Source organism: Capra hircus, chromosome 7 (assembly GCF_001704415.2).
Source record: "Capra hircus breed San Clemente chromosome 7, ASM170441v1, whole genome shotgun sequence".
NCBI classification, from domain to species: Eukaryota; Metazoa; Chordata; class Mammalia; order Artiodactyla; family Bovidae; genus Capra; species Capra hircus.
The window spans coordinates 1,718,850-1,742,691 of NC_030814.1; the positions used below are offsets into that span (position 1 = coordinate 1,718,850).

At 42.3% G+C, this 23,842-nt stretch overlaps 1 protein-coding gene across 1 annotated transcript in view; it reads right to left on the bottom strand.

Annotated features, from left to right (window-relative positions):
• MAN2A1 (mannosidase alpha class 2A member 1) overlaps nt 1–23,842 on the bottom strand; it is a 194,625-nt gene that overhangs the window by 30,064 nt on the left and 140,719 nt on the right. The window contains 4 exon segments of the mRNA NM_001289106.1: nt 16,497–16,611; nt 19,443–19,565; nt 20,251–20,469; nt 21,880–22,045. Of these exon segments, the coding sequence (NP_001276035.1) occupies nt 16,497–16,611; nt 19,443–19,565; nt 20,251–20,469; nt 21,880–22,045 (623 nt within the window).

Below are 23,842 nucleotides of genomic sequence, written 5' to 3' on the forward strand. Positions count from 1 at the left end.
GATACATACATGCACCTACATGCATTTTCTTCTGAGGATTACCAGATCAACCTACCAACAGGGCTGATGGAAACTTCACCACCACCAGGAAGTCTGGGATGGGGGCAAGCAAACACATATGCTGGTAACACAGCAACAGTAACTTCTTTGAACTAGAAATGCATTACTTTTAAAGTAAAGTTTCCCTCCAGTATACTTACAGTAACCAGATTATTTTTCTACAACCAAATGAATTCTATAAAAAATTTAATAGACAAGTATTCACAAATGAACCAAAGAAGCCCCAAACCCAAAATGTAGCACTAGGGATGCTAGTGTTAACAGGGCGTTAGGAAAAACGGCAGACAGCAAGTGACTCTGCGTTACTGGGAGCGTTTGCAGGGTTTTCAGTACTGCTTTCTGTTTTTTCCTCTCTAGACGGAACATTATCTCAGGGGCCAACAAAATACATAAAATGAAGTAGTCTTCATCAAGGAGGGTGTCATGTATCTCCGGAAAACACTGACCAAAAAAAAATGCTCTGAGAAAAAAACTAATAATTTCTCACTACTTCTAGCAACGATAAATTACTTCTATTGAGAAAATCATCTTTCTCAAGCTCAATACTATTATGCTCAGATCCTACTGGGGCAACAAATGCTTAACGCTCCTTTTAAAAGGAGCTTCCACGTCCATTCGCACTTCAGTTCAGTTCAGTTCGGCTCAGTTCAGTTCAGTCGCTCAGTCGTGTCTGACTCTTTGCGACCCCATGAATCGCAGCACGCCAGGCCTCCCTGTCCATCACCATCTCCCAGAGTTCACTCAGACTCACGTCCATCCAAGACATTAATTTAAATTCTGTGCCAGGACAGAGTTTTAAAATAAAGTCAGACTTAATATACTTATAACAAACCAAATAAATGAGACCTGTAATGGTAACAAAAGCAAGAAGGTATCCTTGAGTTTTCAAAGAAAAATTATTATTTTTCAAAGAAGAAAATGTTTGAAGGAGAAAGAGGACTAAAATGGATGGGAATGGATGAGTTTAACTCAGACGACCAGTGCACCTACCACTGTGGGCAAAAATCCCTTAGAAGAAATGGAGTGGCCCTCCTCCTCCACGAAAGACTCCAAAATGCAATACTTCAGTGCAATCTCAAAAACGACAGAATCATCTCAGTTCATTTCCAAGGAAGACCATTCAACATCACAGTAATCGAAGTCTGTGACCCAACCAACAACATCGAAGAAGCAGAAGTTAAACGGTCCTATGAAAACCAGTAAGACCTTTAGAAACAGCACCAAAAAAAAAAAAAGATGTCCTTTTCATCACAGAGGACTGAAAAGCAAAAGCCGGAAGTCAGAGAAATCGGGAGTAACAGGCTAACATGACCTTGGAGTGAAAAATGAAGCAGGGCAAAGACTAACAGAGTCTAGGCAAGAGAACGCTCTGGTCATAGTAAGCATCTTCTTCCAACAAAACAAGAGATGACTCTACACATGGACATCACCAGATGGTCAACACTGAAATCAGATTGATTATATTCTTTGCAGCCAAGATGGAGAAGCTCTATACAGTCAGCAAAACAAGACCAGGAGCTGACTGTGGCTCAGATCATCAGCTCCTTACTGCCAAATTCAGACTTCACTAGAAGAAAGTAGGGAACACCAGGAGATCATTCAGTTATGACCTAAATCAAACCCCTTATGATTGGAGTAGAAGTGACAAATAGATTCAAGGGATTAGATCTGATAGACAGAGTGCCTGAAGAACTATGGGTGAAGCTTTGTAACAGTGTGCAGCAGGTGGTGACCAAAACCACTCCCAAGAAAAAGAAACGCAACAAGGCAAAACAGTTGTCTGAGGAGGCCTTACAAATAGCTGAGAAATGAAGTGAAAGGAAAAGGAGAAAAGGAAAAATATACCCATCTGAATGCAGAGTTCCAAAGAACAGCAAGGAGAGATGAGAAAGCCTTCCTCAGGGATCAGTGCAAAGAAATAGAGGAAAAGAACAGAACAGGAAAGACTAGAAATATCCTCAAGAAAATCAGAGCTACCAAGGAACACTTCATGCAAGATGGGCTCAACAAAGGACAGAAACAGTAAGGGCCTATCAGAAGCAGAAGAGATTGAGAAGACTGGCAAGAGTACACCGAAGAACTGTACAAAACCAAAGGCCTCACTGACCCAGATAGTCACGATAGTGTGGCCACTCACCCAGAGCCAGGCATCTTGCAGTGGGAAGTCAAGTGGGCCTTAGGAAACATCACCACGAACAAAGCTAGTGGAGGTGATGGAATTCCAGTTGAGCTATTTCAAATCCTGAAAGATGATGCTGTGAAAGTGCTGCACTCAATATGCCAGCAAATTTGGAAAACTCAGCAGTGGCCACAGGACTGGAAAAGGCCAGTTTTCATTCCAATCCCCAAAAAAGGCAATGCCAAAGAATGCTCAAACTACTGCACAATTGTGCTTATTTCATATGCTGGCAAGGTAATGTTCAAAATCCTTCAAGTTAGGCTTCAACAGTATGTGAACTGAGAACTTCCAGGTGTTCAAGCTGGATTTAGAAAAGGCAGAGGAACCAGAGATCAAATTGCCAATACCCGCTGGATCACAGAAAAAGCAAGAGAATTCCAGAAAAACATCTATTTCTGCTTTACTGACTACACTAAAGCCTTTGACTTGCTGGACAAAACACATTGTGGAAAATTCTGAAAGAGATGGGAATGCCAGACCACTTCACCTGCCTCCTAAGAAACCTGTATTCAGGCCAAGAAGCAACAGTTAGAACAGGACATGGAATGATGGACTGGTTCAGAACTGGGAAAGGACCACGTGAAGGCTGTATACTGTCACCCTGCTTATTAACTTATATGCAGAGTACATCATGAGAAATACTGGGCTGGATGAAGCAGAAGCTGGAATGAAGATTTCCAGGAGAAATATCAATAATCCCAGATATGCAGATGACACCACCCTTATGGTAGAAAGTGAAGAGGAACTGAAGAGCTTCTTGGTGAAGGTGAAAGAGGAGGGTGAAAAAGTCGGCTTAAAGCTCTGCTGCTGCTGCTGCTGCTGCTGCTGAGTCGCTTCAGTCATGTCCGACTCTGTGTGACCCCACAGACAGCAGCCCACCAGGCTCCCCCGTCCCTGGGATTCTCCAGGCAAGAACACTGGAGTGGGTTGCCATTTCCTTCTCGAATGCATGAAAGTGAAAAGTGAAAGTGAAGTCGCTCAGTCATGTCCGACTCTTAGCGACCCCATGGACTGCAGCCCACCAGGCTCTTCTGTCCATGGGATTCTCCAGGCAAGAGCGCTGGAGTGGGGTGCCATTGCCTTCTCCGGGCTTAAAGCTTAACATTAAAAAAAACGAAGATCATGGTATCCGGTTCCATCATTTCATGGCAAATAGATGGGAAAACAATGCAAACAGCGACAGACTTTATTTCTTGGGCTCCAAAATCACTGAAAATGGTGACAGCAGCCATGAAATTAAAAGATGCTTGCTTTTTGGAAGAAAAGCTATGAAAAACCTAGTTCAGTTCTGTTCAGTCACTCAGTCATGTCCAACTCTTTACAACCCCATGAACCACAGCATGCCAGGCCTCCCTGTCCATCACCAACTCCCAGAGTTTACCCAAACTCATGTCCATTGAGTCCGTGATGCCATCCAACCATCTCATCCTCTGTCGTCCCCTTCTCCTCTTGCATCAGGGTCTTTTCAAATGAGTCAGCTCTTCGCATCAGGTGGCCAAACTATTGGAGTTTCAGCTTCAGCATCAGTCCCTCCAGTGAACACCCAGGACTGATCTCCTTTAGGATGGACTGATTGGATCTCCTTGCAGTCTAGACAGCATATTAAAAAGCAGAGACATCACTTTGCCTACAAAGGTCCGTCTAGTCAAAGCTATCGTTTTTCCAGTGGCCATGTATGGATGTGAGAGTTGGACTATAAGGAAAGCTGAGCGCAGAAGAATTGATACTTCTGAACTGTGATGTTGGAGAAGACTCTTGAGAGTCCCCTGGACAGCAAGGAGATCCAACCAGTCAATCTTCAAGGAAATTAACTTTGAATATTCATTGGTGGGACTAACACTGAAGCTACAATACTTTGGCCACCTGATGGGAAGAGCCAACTCATTGGAAAAGACCTATTCCTGAGAAAGATGGAGGGTAGGAGAAGGGCACGGCTGAGGATGAGACAGTCAGATGGCATCATCGACTCAGTGGACATGAGCTTGAGGAAACTCCAGGAGACAGTGAAGGACGGGGAGGCCTGGTACGCTACAGTCCACGGGGTTGCAGAGAGTTGGACACGACTGAGTGACTGAGCATTTCCTACTCTGTGCCAAGAGTCTGAAGATGCGCCCTCCCAGCGAAGCTCACTGCACTGAGGGGAGGACTCCTCAGGAAGCAGGGCTACAAGCCCACTGGTCCCAGTGACCTGCTGCCTCTTTGCAGGATGTGGCAGCAAAAGATACTTCTGCTTTTTAAAATGGTGCCACCTGAGCAATGGCTCTTGATGGCCAGGGGTTTTAAAGGCCCTCTAGTTTTAGCTCAATCCTGGGAAAGAAAACCTCTGGCTTTACAAAAGTAATCCACGGGGAAGTGAGAGTTGGTGTGAGGACGTTCCAGGTTCAACAGAGAACTAAGCGCCCTTTAGCTACTAAGCACCTCATATTCTGTGCTCTTGCAGGAGAGAAGATGGAGACTCTTCATCCTTATTAATACACGCAATGCAAAGTGAAATTCAGCCAGTTCACAGGTGGAAAGCTGTAGCAGAGAAGCCAAAGGAGTCTTTCAGAACCCTGGTTCTCTTTCATTTCTCCTCCCTACAGTCTGTGAGTGTCTCACAGACACAGACTGTCTTAACACACACCTTCACACTTCAGTTTTTAGCCACGTTTTGGGCACATGCTTGGGGCTGAATGACTGTTAGAAAGAATGAATACGTGAGAGGCTGTCCCTTTCCATGCAGCAGTGGGCTGGCAGGGGAGAGAGCAGACGGGCTATAGATGAGGCTCACATGGAAAGATGAGGAGGGAATCCTTTCGTTTTGAGCAAACACACGCCTGTTACAATCTCAGCTCCTCGTGTAAAGGGACCATGTCTTATTTATCTTTATGCTCCCAGCACATAAGAGGTACTGAAGAGTTGAGTAAAGAGAGGCAGCTGTGTGGGAGAAACATAACCAGCAGGTACCAAGTGCTTAGTATGGACCATTGCGTACACCTAATAACCCATTCAATTCTGACCCCAAGCCTAGGAGGAAATTATCTGCCCCAGATCACAAGGTCTGGCAGAATCAGGACTAAACCTCTCCGGCATCATGCCTCAATGGCAGACCAACTACTAGAAAATGTTGAAACTACCTTCAAACCAAGGATTGAGAAATATTTTTTGGGAACTCTAAGCAGAGAAGAGAGCTCCAGATTATTTTTAAACAAGGAGAGAAGGCACTGATCTGCGATCTGATATTCTACAAGAGCTACTGAATAAAATAAAAATAAAATTAAAGGACAAGGCTTGCTGGAACCTAAAATTTCATTATAACAATCTCAGAATCTCTTCTGAAGTGTCACAGACACTTTAGAAGCCAATAAAGTAATATACATTAAATATTAAAGTCACATACCCTAATTACCTCTTATCTACCTTAAATGAACAGCGATCATGAGCACAAGTATATGTACAGTGCACTGGGGCCAAGAGTAGAAATATGGGGAAACACACTAGATGTCCCCCAACAGGCAGATGAATAATCAAACCAGGTAGGTACATCCGTGCTATGGAAGGCTCTGCAGCAAACGAAAAGGATGAGGCAGCTCTCTGTGCTGGCAGAGAAGGGGCTGACGGAGAAGGCACACGGAGCACCTGTGCAGCCTGATAGACTTCATGCGTGTGTGTGTGTGCGTGTGCGTGTGTACACAGAGGACAGGAACATTTTCAGGGAGATTTTATGTTGTATCTATGCTGTTGTTGCTGCTCAGTCATGTCCGACTCTCTGTGACCCCACGGACCGCAGCTCACCAGGCCTCCCTGTCCATCACCAACTCCCAGAGTCCACCCAAACCCATGTCCATCGAGTTGGTGATGCCATCCAGCCATCTCATCCTCTGTCGTCTCCTTCCCCTCCCACCCTCAATCTTTCCCAGCATCAGGGTCCTTTCCAATGAGTCAGCTCTTTCCATCAGGGGGCCAAAGTATTGGAGTTTCAGCTTCAACATCAGTCCTTCCAAAGAGTATTCAGGACTGATCTCCTTTAGGATGGACTGGCTGGATTTCCTTGCAGTCCAAGGGACTCTCAAGAGTCTTCTCCAACACCACAGTTCGAAAGCATCAATTCTTCAGTGCTCAGCTTTCTTTATTGTCCAACTCTCACATCCATACATGACCACTGGAAAAACCGTTGACTAGACGGACCTTTGTTGGCAAAGCATGTCTGTGCATTTTAATGAGGTGTCCTGGTTGGTCTTAGCTTTTCTTCCAAGGAGTAAGCATCTACTACTTTCATGGTTGCAGTCACCATCAGTAGTGATTTTGGAGCCCAAGAAAGTAAAGTCTGTCACTGTTTCCATTGTTTCCCCATCTATTTGCCAAGAAGTGATGGGACCGGATGCCATGATCTTAGTTTTTTGAATGCTGAGTTTTAAGCCAGCTTTTTTATAGCATGTGAAATTTTTCTCAAAAGAATATGTGTGCACACACAGACATAAATACTATGTATTTGGCATTTTATACATACAAGTAATTTTAAGCATTTTTTTTTTAAAGAACATTTTCTGAGGCAGGGAGAAAAATGAAACTAAGTAGGCAAGAGGTAAGGGTCAGAAAGCAGCACCCTCTGGACTCTGTTGCTCAGCACTGGTTTTAAGGAAATCAAGAAGAGCAGTCCTTTGTGCATGGGGAGAGAGACTGGATGGCACTTCCAATGTGTCCCCTGGGCCTTAAAGAAGAGGTGGGACAAGCAGCCTGGAAGGACTCATGGCTGGGTGCTGCAGACAGAAAGCCCGAGGCTGTGGCTCTGACAGCAACTTGTGAGCATCCCAGGCATACCTCCTCAGCACATACACTCTCTTCATCAGACCGTTCTAAATCCACCCAGAGCGGCCGAGTTCAGCCCTCTCCACCTGTCTAGGTCACCTGACTCTAGCAGTTCTGAAACGCACCATACACTCTTCCAAGGAACATGCCTGACAGACAGGCAGCTGGCTCAGGGCAGTAAAGCAGTCACAGCAGCGAGAGGCAGCAGCGTGGGAGAAAGAGCAAAGACAGCCCCACTCGCGGCCCAGCAAGGGTTCAGTATCTTATTCAGTGGCACTCAGTATGCGCTGAGGACAAGTCACCAGAGCAGATGGAGAAACAGCACCTGGCCCACCCGCACCTGGAAAAACAAAAAGTGATGATGGGGGCCCCGAGAGAGGTGTCTAAGCCGCCAAACACAGTTTAGCTGAAATTTGGCACAGATAGGATATCATGCAGAGTAAATCCTAAAAGAAACCCATCCAAGACTTAAAGCAAGGCCTTCAGTGACTGTCCTCAAAACGCTGGCTCTGGGGCAGAAATGGAACTTTGCGATCAATGTGCTGTCCTCAGCCCTTCTCTCAAATCTGTGCGTCAGAGAGGGCTGGGCCCTCGCATCAGAACAGAAGCAGGACAGGAAAAGCTGTTGTGAAAAACTAGGGCTTCTCATTTGCAACAGCTCCCCTTCAATCTGGGGAATATTCTGTTTCATAGTTAAGTGATCAAAAGTTGAAAAATAATGTTCCTGGTGTGTGTTTACTTTGTGACATTGTTTTTGTAAACGTATGTATCCAACTTAACTGGGGACTGACACGTGGTCATTACTAATAATTAATACATACTGCTTAGGTAGGCACATACATTTAAATGACAGTTCTCACAACGATGATAAATTTAGTAGGTCAGCATGGAGATGATGTTTCTTTAAAGCAAATATTATCATTACTATATTAAAAAAAAATGTACTCCTATCTGAATGTACCAAGAATAGAAATGGTAGTAATTCCCACAACCAGATGACCTTTTTCTTCATGTTGACTAACTCAGCTTACCATCCATTACACGATCTAATTTATCCTATAAGGTACTTGGTGATTTCCAGGTCTGTAAATGTTCACATTATTTCTCCACAAGTGAAAATTTTAACATCTGCTTTCATGAATACAAAGTTTAGTAAATTTCACTCCAAGACTCAAATTTAAGAAAGTGATAACACATCACTGTGTTTCATTCGTAAAGCACTAGGTAAATAACTACCGCTACTTACTCATCAACTTGCCATGACTAGGCACTCATCAACAGGTTTTATGCTTTTCACGTCACGTACTCTCAAAATGACGCAAAAAAGTAAGTGCATACTAGGAAAGGTACAACATTCTGCAAGTTCTGGTTAAAGGTTATACCAGTCGAGTACACTGTGGGTGAACTCTGACCACACAGACTGCAAGTTCTGGTTAAAGGTTATACCAATCGAGCACACCGTGGGTGAAAAAGCCCTGATAACTGAAGCACAGACAACAGAAACAGGAAGCTGTCCTTTCCCTTTTTTCCCTCTAATACACACTGATTTTAAAAAACAGCACGCTTTCTTGGAAGTCTCATTTTGGAGGAACATAACACCTACATCACTAACATTCGTTCAGATCCCAAACAGAATCGGTCTCACTAACCCTGGCTTCCTCCCAGAAGGTGAATAAACAGCTCATGACCTGCATTACAGGTTTCGGCTGGTCTAGTGCAGGCAGGGAGGAATGCTGGAGGAATCTCATGGTCTGGCTGCCTCCACACCGACAGTCATTCTGGAGTCACCTGCTTCCCGTCCTCGCAAACATGCTCTTTCCCAAGCTGCCTTTAGAGAGGAAAATCAGATTTCACTGAAACAAACCTGCCATGCAGGCACGTGATTCTTCCTTTTTAACCACACTTTGACTATTCCTTCTTCTAACTTTCCCCACCCACCAAAGAAAAAAAACCAGAACACACACAAAACAAAGGCAGCCGCATTCCTCGTACCCTCCCTAACTCCTGTGGAGCTGAACAATTAAAGTACTGGTGTCTGACTGAACTTTAATGAGTAGGAACAAAGATTTTTGCAAAACACACGGTTTCCAATTGTTGGTTTTCAACAAAATTGAAGGGTACCTAATAATGTTGTCAGACAGTAGATCATTAAAAATAATTGATTAATGTTTGGCAATGGATCACTGTGATTTATGGAACATAACTCAGAAGGAATTCAAGGAATTAGATGACATGCCCATAACTAAACCCCTTCTATTCCCACCTACTTATTTATGTTTGCAACATTTCTTTGCCTTAAATTTATAAGAACCAAAAATAAGAATGAAACAAATGCTGAAACTTATCTCACTCTAGCAGTAACATTCACCAGTGAAGGCATAAACATTTAGCATACAAAAGGTACAATTCATTTCAATAAGAAAAATATTTCTATTAAAGTTTATAAAATAAATTATCAATATGGTAATATATGTATTAATTATGTTCTGATCAATTACATACTATTAGTAACAATTTTATAACTCAATCTAGAAGAAATTTAATACTTTGAGTTTTAGGATGACAGAATCTTAAAACATATATGTGTCAGAAGAATAATGAAAAGTTGACCAATAATAAGACTCTTAAGTATAAAGTATTATATTGAGGTAAAATTTGGTGGGGGAAGTTGAATGGAAACATGAATTCAAGGAGAAAATAATGATATGAAATTAACTTTTAAGAAGGGCTTTTTCAGGCTTTTCAAAAATGCATGATTTAGTATCAAACTGCTATGGACTGGTTATGCTTATTTTAAAATGGCAATATTTATAATGTGCCAAATATAACATCCTTTGCAAAAATTTAAAGAAAAACTAGATGTCAACTCACAAAAATGTCAAGGACACAGATTCTTCAAATTCTTGTAAGAACAAGGGAATTTGATCTCAACAAATCCACTTTACACTTTGTGATCTACTTTTCCTCCTTTCTGTCCATTCAAATGACATTTCTCCAAGACCAAGCCTCTCAAAAGCTCACTTTTTAAAATCAAATCTTCCCCAACTTCCCCAACTCTCGAAGGACTCACTGTGTAACTGGGCCTGCACCCGTTAAGGAGATACACCACTCAGGATGTGCCGAGCTTTAAGCACATGAGCTCAGTTCATCCTCCAACACTCTGAGGAAGACTACTGTCACTGTTTGCAGGATAATGAAACCGAGACGGTGCAGGTCGTAACCGTCACAAGGTCAAGCGAAGCTGGTGTGAGGGCTGGCCTGACAGCCTGGCTGTCTCTGCGGCCTGGGCTCTGGACCATCACGCATGCCCTGCACGCCCCACCCTGGCCCCTGCGTCTCAGCTGAGCTCGGCACACACTTGTGGAGGACGATGCGATTTCCTACTAGGAAGCTATGTCTTCGGTGCGGCAGCTGCTCTCAAACAGCCCCCAAGATGACCTTTGAGTTCTGAACCTGTGCAACCAGAACGTGTGCACAGTCCCTTAGAACAACTTTCCCTTTCATGCCTCTAGGGAATAATCAGATTCAACACATAGCCACTTATTTCATTTTTTTTTAAAGTTCCAATTAACAGAAAAAAAAAATCCTCAGCAGTCAATTGCATATTATGATATTCCAAACCCATTTTAATTACCCAAGCCTGTCTAGTCATAACTTACTTAATGCTTTTTACTCTTCAATCAAGCTAAATATGGAATGTAGTCCTGGGAAAAATGAGAGATTGATTGCAAACCATTTTAATATCCTCATGAATCTTTTTATGGAAATAAAAACAATTTCAAAGAAGCTCTGAGACCTTGTTTGTAAGTGAAAGGACTCCAGGGATGAGGCCCCAGATTCAAGCATTCTTAGAAAATGAATTTAGAAGCAAGAAGCCAAGCACCAAAGAAGCTGCATGTGAAAGTAAGTTTTGTGAAGACACTTTGACGGTGATCCCTAACTGACCACCTAGTCTTTCTCTCTTAAGAACTTACAGAACAAACTCAAAGTCATTCTAGTTTGCTTAGAGGCAAAACTAAAGGCTCAGATCTCTCATTCCCAGTGTGAACTCTCTTCACATGTTTAACTGGATAAAGTTCATTTCGATTCTCCGGAAGTTAAGGGTCATGTTATGAATCCCTTTAGATTATATATTCAAAACAGAGGGAAAACTGAGCGAGCTCTCTCTGATTACCAAATATGCCCACGGAAGAAAATCATCAGTCACTTCAGCCAAAGGAAAGCCTTTTCTCCCCACTTCTGATGGCAGTCCATCGCATTTCACGCCAGGCTGCTCTGTGCTCTCTGCCAAAATCCATTACATGCTACACTTTCATAACACGACTGGTGGGAAACAGGTGAAAGTACTGCATTTAAGATACTTCGCCTAAGGGCTTAAACACGGTTCACACTGTCATACTCACTCACTCACAAATGGCTGCCTAGGAGAACACAGCTCTGAAGGAGGGAAAGGGCCTTGCGGGTGTATATCACGGCAGATCAGAGACCCGAACGGCGTGCCGGTGGCGACGTGCACGGCACACTGGCAACCAACCAATCCAAGTCTTCACAGCAGCAGCTGATGTCAGACAGCGAGGCACCCGAGCCTGCGGTCACAGCTCTGAAGACAAGCGAGACCGAGCTAGCGAACGCCGCTTGCTGATCATCGCTGCGGGACGGGCGTTCTCTGGTGCCGGGAAAGCATCGAGCTACCTCACACAGGGGGGGTTAGGGCTTTTGGCTTGTATCGTAGTCTATCTTCTACTCCAAGCTTCATGATCGAAGCTAACGTAGCATGTTCGGTAACACTTAAAGCTTCCGTTTAATGAAAGAGGATTACACTACAATAAAAAATTAATCCCTACCTCTTTCACCTGTTCCTCCAGAAAAATGTTATCTTCTACAAACAAAAGAATCTTTTAGAAATCATGAAATGCTCTAAAAGGGCATTTCATTAAATTATGGTCACCATGAAAAGGGTGTCTTATTTAACCTTTTATGAGGCAAAGCATGACGTTTCATTAGACATCTCTGAAATTTCTCTGATCTTTTGGAGGTTTTAAAGCTCATGAGCACAAGATTTCCTTTAGTTCAATATTTCTAGGAACCTTTTTGAACATAATGTCTGAACGATAATGAAAATAAGGCCACCGCGTCTTTAATAGCTTAAATGATGAGGAGGAGAGACTGTAAACTGTGCTGCTTATTATTTTCAGAGTCTGGAAAGAACACAAATAAAGAAGCTGAAGTTAAATGCTGAATCAAGAACAAACCAGAAGCCAGGCTGAACCCAGGCCTCCCACATCAGTTTGTTTCAAAATCAATAGTGAACACACAGTTTATATAATTTGGGAAGTGTTGCTTGACTTTTGTCCTTGACTTTTTCTGATAAAGCTTAATTTGGGCAAAAGTTACTTTGTGGAGAGAAGAATCAAAGAGTAACTAAAAAAGATTCTGAGGAATTTAAATATATTTTTTCCACATTTGCATTACCTTAGGTTTTTAAAAGAATGTTTCAAGTAAACAGAATTTGAAAGGTTTAATGTAACAGAAATTCAGTAAGACAATCCACAATATTAACTCATTTTCTGTTTCTATACTCTTGTTGCTGAGAGATAAGACAATCTTTTGTTTGATTAAATGGTTTAGTAAACTAATAGTTACAATATGTAATCATAAAATATCAATAGTTTCCTTCCCTTCAGTCCCCGTTTGTCCTTGGATCCTGAACTTAGTACTAACAACAGGCTCTAGTCATTAATACTCATTTAAATAACTGTATTCTCAATTTAAAAGGGGAAAATTTGTCTATGTCAGAAAATAGATCCATAAGTTACATTCAAGAACAGATATTTCTGTTATCTTAAGAAATTTTAAGCCAGAGTCAATTTACAAAAGCATGGAAGTTGGCTGAAATATTTGCAGCATCAAACATCAGGTCCGTCTGCCTATGCGTTCTGATCGCTTACTCAGCTTAGCTTACAAGAGCCCTACACGAGGCCGAAGTTTAGAAGCGTTTCCCAGTACAGACACCCGAGCGCCACAGACCGCTCTTCAGGTATCGGCAACACCTAGAGAGGCAAGCACCCCGAAGGTTTCGCATCTCCGTCCCAGGCCTGGCTGAGTGATTCAATTAGAACCCAGGGAGACAGGATCCAGACAAGCTGTGCCCTCATGCAGCAGCGTGTGAGACAGGATAGACGCAACCAGGTGACAGAGGCCACCGGGAAAAGGCTCCATCTCCACAGCTGGGCTTTTTTTTTTTTCCCAGGACAGAGACACGTTGAGCGGGTCTCAGCTACACGCATGGAGGGTGCACAGTGTGGAAGAAAGCGCTTCAAGTGGCCCAGCGTCTCCACTTCTTGCACAGTCTCGAAACACGCTCCAGGCTTGGAGGAGTAAAGGGGAGACGGGTCTGTCACTGTGAGCAGTTACATACGCTGGCTTCAGGCTCAGTCCAAGCAGGTTCAGTAAAGCTCATCTGGAGAATCACTTTAAAATCACATTTTATCTAACTATCTGTCATTTCACACCAACTTCTGAAGCTTCCTGCTTTCAGGCTGCAAAAGTCTAGTATCAGCTCAATTTATCCCACCCACTGAGACATCTAGGGGCAATCTGAACTCTTTTTTTAAATTATTATTTTTGTTATGCTAATACTCTAAGTGCCCAGTTCAAAACCACCTCTATTTTTCTTAACTGACTAATCAGAGCCAGCCTTGCCACCTTGGAGAGCAGGGGAGGCAGGTGGGGAGCTAGTGATATCTCTTGCCCTGCTCCTGCCTAAGGCCCCTTTCTGACCGCTCAGTGGGGGACAGGAGGGGAGGAGAGGAGGAAAGACAAGCTACTTAGTTCTGAGAAGTGCCTATCTGTTGGGCTAAGCAAACAGGCCAAGGCGGAGCATAACAACTTCCAAGCTGGCAGCTGAAGCAAGACAGCAAGCTAAGCTACAGCCACAGAGGTGGACGAGGGCCCCTGAGTTCACAGAAACCACCCTTTGATATGAGACCCAGATCCTGTGGACAACGAAGAAAACTCAGAAGCGGCACTGATGAACAAATGCAATTAAACAAAAGCAGCAGCAGTTACGCAGACACGCCTGTGGGAATCTGACACGCTGCTTCGGGATTTACTCCGAGACAGGTTGTCATTTAGTTGCCCAGTCTCTCCGACTCTGCGACCCCGTGGACTGCAGCACGCCAGGCTCCTCTGGCCGTGGGATTTCCCAGGCAAGAGTACCACAGTGGGCTGCCATTTCCTTCCCCAGGGGATCTTCCCAGCCCAGGGATCAAACCTGCACTCCTGTATATACTACTGAGCCAGCACGGAAGCCCACTCTGAGACACTGCCTATTTCTCAAAATAACTGATGACAAGCAACAGTAAACCAAGCTTGACCACGCAGGTCTGGACCAAGGTTGCACCGTGCTGAATTCAAGACAGAACCTCCCCATCAAAAAACAATCGTTGTAAACAAATTTAAAAGTAGACAGGCACACCTTCTGTGTGATCATGCTACTTTATATCTGTAAGATGAAACCTTTGGCCATAGCTGAAGATGGAATTTTAGGGCTCTCACAAATGCTAAACAATGGCCTATGGGTACAAAGGGTACGAAACAAAGGCCAAAAAGTGTTTCTGACTTAAAAGCTTTGAAAGATTCTTTCAAAACTACAGACTTTCTTGTAGTTTTCAAAATGTTTGCAGATAATTGCAAAAGATACCAAGTTAGCGTCTAGTACGGTTTCCCCTGCCATCTAGAACTTTTACTTTTCAACTCAACATATGAACCATGGGTTACCCTGAAAACATATCACATAAGACGTCACATCATGAAGTCTGTTCATACCTGAAATTCTAACTGGGTACTTGGAGTATTACCAAAACAAAAAAAATAATTAAAAAATAAATACCCAGACCTTAGACTGCCTCTAGATGTCTCAGTGCGTGGGATAAACTTGAGCTGCTGTTAGATTTTTGCATCGATGAGATTTGAAGTTAAAAAAAAGTTAAAAACAAAGTCAAATTTAGACACTGAAATCTGAAAACTGCACTTAGCTAAATAAGAAATTCCCTGGACACAGTAGGCTTTCGTTATTGTTTAGCTGTGAATTCGTGTCTGACTCTTTCGCAACCCTGGGGACTGTACGCTGCCAGGCGCCTCTGTCCATGGGATCTCCCAGGCAAGAATGCTGGATGGGGCTGCCATTCTCTGCAGAGGGTCTTCCCAGCTCTGGGATGGGCCCTGCATCTCCTGCATTGACAGGCAGGTTCTTTACTCCCGGGCCACTACAGAAGCCCAGAGCAGCCTCTGCTTCCCCACAGCACCCACAAAGTACTCAGTGCCTGCCCATGTATTTCATTACTTGCTTTGAAACGCTTTTTGTCTACCTGTCTACAGATTCAGGAAAAGAATATTTTCTTCTGATTTTTTCATCTTAGCTTATAGCAACAAAACATCCGAAGTGGCATTTTTATGAGGTTCTTTACTAAGAGATTCGATACAATAGTAAATGGTCTGGTTACTAGGATTAAAAGTGTGGTTGGAAAGGTACTCCATGCTAAAAACAGTGAATTAAAAATTAACCAACCCAACTATACAATTCTGAGACTGGGAACCATAGGTCCATTTAAATCGTATGGAAAAACCAGTGCTACTGGTTACAGTTCAGTTTCCGAACAGATCAAAGGCCTATTCTTACCGCTTGATGAACAAAGAAGCTCCTTCAGTACTGTGCTAAAAGCGATAAACTGCCTGACTTTATATGCTACAAGCTAATGAGTTGTGAGCAAACAGAATGAGCACAGAATATGTCTCTTCTAAAGCTAAATTCTAATAATGTTCACTATGGCAATAAATTCTATATTTGAGGCAGGTTGTGTGTATGTGAGAGAGAAAAAGGTAGTCAGTGATCCATTCATTGAAAGCCACATTTGATATAATTTCTACTTCCTAAAATAAAAAAATACTATACTGTTTTTAGATCTGAGAAAAGAGCTCACGACTTATGACAAACACTGCAATGAGAAAGAGAAAGTTAAAGTGAAGTCGCTCAGTCGTGTCTGACTCTTTGTGACCCTGTGGACTGTACCCTGCCAGGCTCCTCTGTCCATGGGATTCTCCAGGCAAGAGTACTGGAGTGGGCTGCCATTTCCTTCTCCAGGGGACCTTCCTGACCCAGGGATCGAACCTGAGTCTCCCGCACTGGGGGCAGACGCTTTACCCTCTGCGCCACCAGGGGAGCCCAAGAAAGAGAAGATGTACAGAAGAAAAAACATGTCTATGCGGGAGCTAAGTGTTCCCGTTTTTGATTATCGAAGGGTAAATACCACCATTTAAAGTCATATGATGAGTATGATGTCAAGTTCAGACAGATGATTATGTCATCTTCAAAAACCAACTGCTAAATGATTAAAACTGACACAGGAAAAGCAAGAATTCAAGAGCCAGTACCCATCTGCTTCACAACTGCATTTCTCTGTTTTCTTACCGTGTATGTTGTACAGCCGAACTCTGTGGGTAACATGTTCAAAAAAGCAAGTCACGTCCGAATAAAACCTTCCACGTTGCACTCTGACAAAGGGTGGTGTTGTGTAAACGTAAGGCTGAGGAGGAAATCACATTTTTAAGAAAAATGTTTTGGCTTTCAATTTTTCCAAGGAATGTTTATTATAGCTTCCAAATTGGCAAATATATATCATGTGATGTTTGTAACAGTAAGAGAAAATCAAACCTTATAAGGTATCAGACGAAGCACATGCTATAAGAATTGAATATACGGTTTTACATTACACAAAAACTGCTGAAAACAGAAAACAAAAATGTTACAACTTGATTGGTTTAGAAGATCTACAAACATTTCTCCCTGCCATAAAAATTTCTAATTAAAATTTTTCTACATGGTTCCTATGTTATCTATGAGAAAGAGCAATGCTTTTACAGCAGTGACGTTTCCCAGGCAAACATTATAACCACGGCCCCCTAATGTTCAGGGTTTGGAGCATGTGGCTGGAATGACCACAGCGACTCATCTCAAACAACCTGGAAGCAGGCTTCAGAACACAGCCCGTCCCAGCCAGGCTCACTGCTCTATCGAGCACGGTGCCCTGCTACTTGGGAGAGCCGAGCAGATATGGAGCCAGCTTACAGACCTGGAAAGCTATGGCAACCGCTGGTTCAGTTTTCATTATTTAGAATCTAGAATCAGGAAACTATGGGAATAAAACAGATAACTTGTATGGTAAAGAAATGAAATCTAAAGCACTTATGAAGAATTTCATTTTAAGTATTGCACATCTTAGAAGGCTCAACAACAGCATACAGAGCTAGTCTGCAGTGCAGCACGAGATTGTCAGTACTGTGTAATTTTCTTCCACATTTGCCTCTTTGGTTAGAGAAAAGCATTCTGAATTTGATATAATGCTCTACAGCTAACAAAGCTCTTGCACCTAACTGCCACATAGCTAGACAGTCATGGAGCAGGATGAAAACCAGGAGGGTGATGCCTGGCCCACCTTCTCTGGCACACCCAGCCGTCTCTCTCCCTGGCGTTCTTCTATTTCTTCTTTGTGAGCATGTGATGATTCTCTTTTTCCTACTGACTGATAGTAGAGTTATTTAAACATGAAATAATTTTTAAAAATAAAATAATTGCAATTGTCTGTGTATCATATTCTATAGCACAGCTATTTTTTTTTAAGTCAGTCAAAACAAAATGCCTGTGTAATGACAAAAGCTGGTAAGTGAGAAAACACTGATGTAGATTACAATTAGGATCAACTGCTCATCCTGAAATGTCTACTATGATCTATAGCTTACCTTTAATACCTCAATGATTTAAAAAACAGAAACAACAAATAACTAGAATTCTGAGCATGACCTAAACAATCCCTTAACATCTATATTTGATTTTGGTTAGCAGGCTTTTCTAGAGCAAAAGTAACTTTTTCAGGAGACAGGCCCCCAGGCAACAAAACACAGAGACTATTTAATTTCTCTTAAAGTGGAGAAAGTTGGCATAAGTGTAAAAGCAAAGGAAGAAACTCTGAAGAAACAAATACAAAACTGGCCACATAAAAACTAAAAACTGCTGTAACAGAAAAAGAAGACAACAAACTCAGTGACGCACTGAGGGGACATTTTTCAATAAGTAGGAAAAAGGGTTAACTTTATAATATATGAAAAATCTTTATCGATCCCCAAGTCATATCAATAGAAAAATGGCCAAGAACTTAAATAGGACACTCACAAAAGAAATATGAAAGGTAAATAAAAGCACTATAAAGTTCAACCTTACGAATAATCACAAAAATCGTAACAGTGAAATATTTTTCATTTACTATTACAGGTTAAGTATTTGATATGGCTAATTCTCAGAGTTTAGAGTAGTATGCCAGACAGCTACTTTCAAAAACACACTGCTGCGAATGAATATGTATCTTTCTAGAGAGATAAGGAAGATAAGTAGTATCTATACGTCAAAAGCCTTAAAAGGCTCCAGACACACAAAATGACTCTTCTAGAAAATTATTCTCAGGAAATAATTAGCACTGTACAAAGAAAGCTCATCACAATATTACAGTAATAAAGTATTGGGAGAAAATGCAAAATGTACATATGCAGCAACAGGAAATTCTGTACTTCCACATATACAATACTCACACACACTTTTTTAATGTGAGAAACTTAAGTTCTACTCTTTCAGCAAGTATCAATGATCCAACACAGTGCTATCAACTACAGTTACCATATAACGCATCAGACACTCAGACCTCGTTCATCTTAAAGTTTTACGTCACAAAAGTGTGCATTAAAATGTGTTTTCCAAGAGCATATCAGACTGTGAGCACTGTCACAATGAAAAACAAAATATATTCACATAGGAAGGTGAAACTTTAAAATGGGGGAAACGATGCGCACAGAATAAAGCGTGGTAAAAACGCAACAACACTGGCGAAGGTTCTCAGGGGCTTTTGCAGAATAGCCGGCAAATGCTGTTTCCTCCAGTTCCCTGCGTTAAGTGTGCAGCCAGGGTAGGGGAACACCTGTTTGTTTGTTTTTTGAAGTGCTAAATGTTAAGGAGAAAAACAGCTCGGTGGTCAGTCTATCTTCCCCACACGGCTAGGCATTCTGTGTCTGTATCTATGCCATGCCACACAGGTACGGAACAGCTCGGCAGCACTCACCCTAACTCAAATCTAGCTTCTTTCCAAACAGAGCCCTTGTCCACTCTAGCGTCCTTACTGAATTCCAACACTGAGAAATTATTGTTCACCTAACACTCAACTAGAAATTGCTAAGTGTCGATAATGATACATAAGAGTGGAGCTAATCCAGCTATCCCTAATAGACGACCACAGCATTGAGATGCATTTAGTATGCTCCTCACTATTCTTCTGGTAAGCGCTTACCCACTGCTCCGGGCATCAGCTCTTACCTTGGCTTCCCCGTCAGGTAAGAAGAGGTAGGCACCACTTTTATCCTTTTTACTTGTGGTTCCATACCATGAAAACTGTACTTTCACTTCAAGACTTTTACCATCTCCTTTATTTATCATTTCCTAAGGATAAAAAATAAATTTGTTTTAGTGTGAGTCAGTATTAAGACACAAACTTACTGTATCTAGCTACATGCGTATGTCTATTTTCAAAAATTACCCTGTGATAGATTTATAAGTGATTAGCATCCAGCCTGTAATATTCACAATTCTTGGATGAGCACTCCAAATTTTATACTTAAAACCTCCACAAAAAGAACACATTTCACCAAAGAAAGAGATATACAAATTAAGACATTACACCAGGACTTCTCAAACTTTCTGTATAAAGGAGTGAATTTATTTTTATTTCCACTATGCATGGAGCAGCATTTTGGTGAAGTACAATGAAAGTGAATTAATTTAAAAAAATTAAAGCGATATGCCAAATATAAACTCATTTTTTATTATTAGATTTAATTGGCATAAATCTACTCTAATTACTTTCAAAGTTTCCATAAACATTCTAAATAGCCGCCAACTGCATACTTGTCTTGTGGACTAGTAACCAGTCCATGGGGCGGCACCGTCACAGACCACACTCGTGAGCAGTAGTGGGCGCCGCGGACCACGAGGAGAAGGCACGCTTACCTCCCCATGCTCTCCTCCAGAATATTGGGGTCCCCCTCCCCACTCTACGTGGGTAATCTGTGTACGTTATAATAAAGTGACATGCCTTCTGTAAATTTCACAGCTGCTTGGAACATACCTCCAAAAGCCCAGACTGACCAAAGCGCAGCCTAATAAAGGGGTTCTCCAGAGTTATAGCTTCTTGAGCACTTTTCATACTATTCATGTTGAAAATTCCTTCATTTGCTATATTACCATTATAAAGGTCATATTTGGCTAAATGTGGACTTGAACTTGATGTCTCCAAAATCTTATACACTTTCAGTCCCAATGGTGGCATCTCTGCTAGAAAAGATATCTTTAAAGATAAAGGAGAGAAGTTATTAAAGAGAAACGCAATCGACTGAAAGGAAACTATTTATATTTCTAGTAAAAGCAAGAAACTACTGTATTTAAGAAAGAATATAATACTAGTCAATGTTTTTATAACATGGGTGGAGTATTCGCATTTCTGCTTATCTAGGGAACCTAGTAAATTCAAGGGGGTAGGACTATCAAAGACATTAAGGCTTTTATTCAATATGTGAAATCACGTGACCACCCTCAATTCTCCTACAGTGCTCTTAACGGAGGCTCAGATGGGGAAATTCCCCTTGACGGTAAGGGTTTACTGTGACAGTGATTTCAGGAATCATTTTATAATACTGTGGTAATTCAGTACATTAAAAGTAAAAAACTAACAAATGTAACAATGTAAACATCAAGCATATTTGCTCCGTCAATACCAGACGTCAATGCCTGGGGGTCCAGCAGATGCTGAACAGGCACGGAGGAGGCACCACCAAGGGACACGAGCCAACCTCTCAGGAGCTTCCGCTCCATCTCGAGGTGAGGGGCTTCCTGTAAAATCTGATCCAAACCTGTATCACAGTTTCCTTTCTTCCTTGAGGATAATAAATTCATAAGAGCAACCAGCAATGGCTTTTAATTCTCTTTTAGATTCCCTGTCTGTCTTCAGAAATACAGTTTAAGTCGTACTCTGAATTCTAGCAGTCCAACATTTCCAGTGATGGGGGGCACAATTTAACACTGCGTACTTCAAGACATTTTCCCAAAACACCTAGGACTTGAACCCAGACATTTTTTTCACCATTATATCTCAGAAAAGAAGCATCTTATTTATTTAAAAAGTCTTTCTTTCTTGGGATATTACTGTCATCTTTGCAATGAAAAGTTGAAAGTATCCAGTTATTTAGAAGGAGGTATTTATCTTCATTTCAATACTTACAACTCATTAAATTGAGTTAGGCAAAAAAGTTCAAAATTTTACAAGGAATGATGACTTCAGGACATCAGCAGAGTTAGAATATACGCACTTACAAAAAGCGAACAATATGCACACTCATACTGCACTAAAAATCACATCAACCCACATACTAACAAAGATGCTGCCATCTGGAAAACGAAGGGTCCATTTTCCTTGAGCGCCATTCACTGGCCAGCGGGGATTCCCTGGTGGCTCAGCGGTAAAGTGTCCACTTGCCAGAGCAGGAGACCCGGGTTCGATTCCCGGGTCGGGAAGATCCCCGGGAGAAGGAAATGACAACCCACTCCAGTGTTCTTGCCTGGACAGGCCCATGGACAGAGGAGAATGGCGGGCACCGTCCATGGGGTCCCAAAAGCGTCAGGCATGACTGTAACTTAACAACAGCAGCATTACCAACTACACACTGGCCGTGCCTCCTTCCGCCCCGCGGCGCGTGCATACCTCGTAGACTGTCTGGGAGGCAGTATTTGCCGTGTCCCACACTGCACTCATCTGGATTTCCACAGGCTCTCCTGAAGCAGAGGACACCTGCGCTGCGGGTGAGCTCACACAGATGGAGACCACAGAGCTTCGAGCTTGTTCCAAGGGGTTATAGACCACGAGGTACCTGTAAAAACAGTTGCTTTACTAGTGGGGTCTCAAAATATTTGTCCTTTTTCCACATTATTCGTAAGATTTCAACTCACAGATAAGCACAAAGCCAACAAAAGGAGAAGAATTTTCAGAAACAGTCCAGTAAAACTTTCAGAGAACAGGCAATTTTCATCGTAACAAATACCACATCACACAAAGGGTAATGAAACAAGGACTCACTTCTAAGAATAAATGTTATACACATGGAAGACAGCAACAGAACTATCATCGTTATTTCCAAGCCCTATAAAATGACATTTGTGCATTTTATTAACCTAAAACAAGCAGCCCTATGCAATACCCTGATCCTTGCCTAATCTGAATAAGAAAATACACACACTGCCTGCTTGCATTCTGTGTCCAACTCTTTGAGAACCCATGGACTATACATGCAGTCCATGGAGTTCTCCAGGCCAGAACAGTGGAGTGGGTATCCTTTCCCTTCTCCAACCGGGGATCAAACCCGGGTTTCCCGCATTGCAGGTGGACTCTTTACCAGCTGAGCCACAAGGGAATCCCTTAACGTTTGCATTTCAGTCACAGTTAATTTCAATTAAAATTCTGACACTCATCTTAGGTGACTAACACAGTGAGATATATGGCTGTGCACGCAGCCACACATGTATTTTATAAGCAGGGGTCCTTATTATCCCAGGAAGTTGGTCCCAGAAGAAAGATCATTTGAAGCAAATTCATTTAAAATAAGAGGCTAAAACCTAATAATAAACAGTGGTAAAAAACTGACTGGAACTTAGCTAGAAAAGGGAAATAGAGACTATTAAAAGAAGTTTAGGCAACATTTGCGAATAAGCGCAGTTCTTAGAATGAAGTGGGGTTTTGGCAAACTTTTTCCAACAATACTTTATATTAGCACACATCCATCACGTAACATTTAATTTCTACATGATGGTTTTAAACATAACTATATTTGTTAAGAATATTCAAGGTTTTACTTGTTTTTCCTAAAGTTCTCTCTCAATTCTTTGATATTTAAATAACCGTCAGTTGAGGCCCTTAACAGCCTTGGTTTCTTCAATAGCATTAGGTCCTCACCGCCTCATGGCTTTGCCTGTGAGTAGAAACGTTCTAGATCACGTCACAGACTTCAGGAACTATGCATTCTTTGTAAGACCTATGATTTTACTTTATAATACGTTTACAACATATCTTCAAATAAAAGAAACAGCATTTCAGAGAGGAAACCTGACTAACAACACAACTGGCTCATCAGTGAGCCCTTTCAGGGCGCCTCCTATACCTTCATGCGCATCCCTGTACACTCCCGCGACTTCAGGAGCACAGAGCCAGGCAGCCCACCACGCCGCCCTCGCACCCGTGACTCTAGCAGACAGGGTCCCAGCTGCCGCTGTGTGCTCAGTGCGCCTCAGAGTCGAGCAGCGCGTGTCCTGCACACTCCAGCTGCACTGGAAATGGTTCATTAGGAGATGAGATAAATACAGTGGCCAAAATGAATGCGAAGGGCAAAGGAAAGGGAGGGTGCGGCATGAAGCCCGCAAGACGCTGACGCACTATCAGGAGAAGCACTTTGGACTGAGACACTGCTGCAGCATACCACAGGCAACAACATAAGAGCGCCTTTAGCCCCTGTTAGCCCCTGTTAGCCCGTTAGCCCCTGTTAGCCTTGCACCTCACGGGGACGAGCTCTAACGTCATTTATGTTCACTGAGATCCCACGTGTATTTGAGAAAAGAGCATCGGAAGCACGCAGTCAAAAACAAGACAAAACAAAGCAAGAATCTACGAAAGGCCC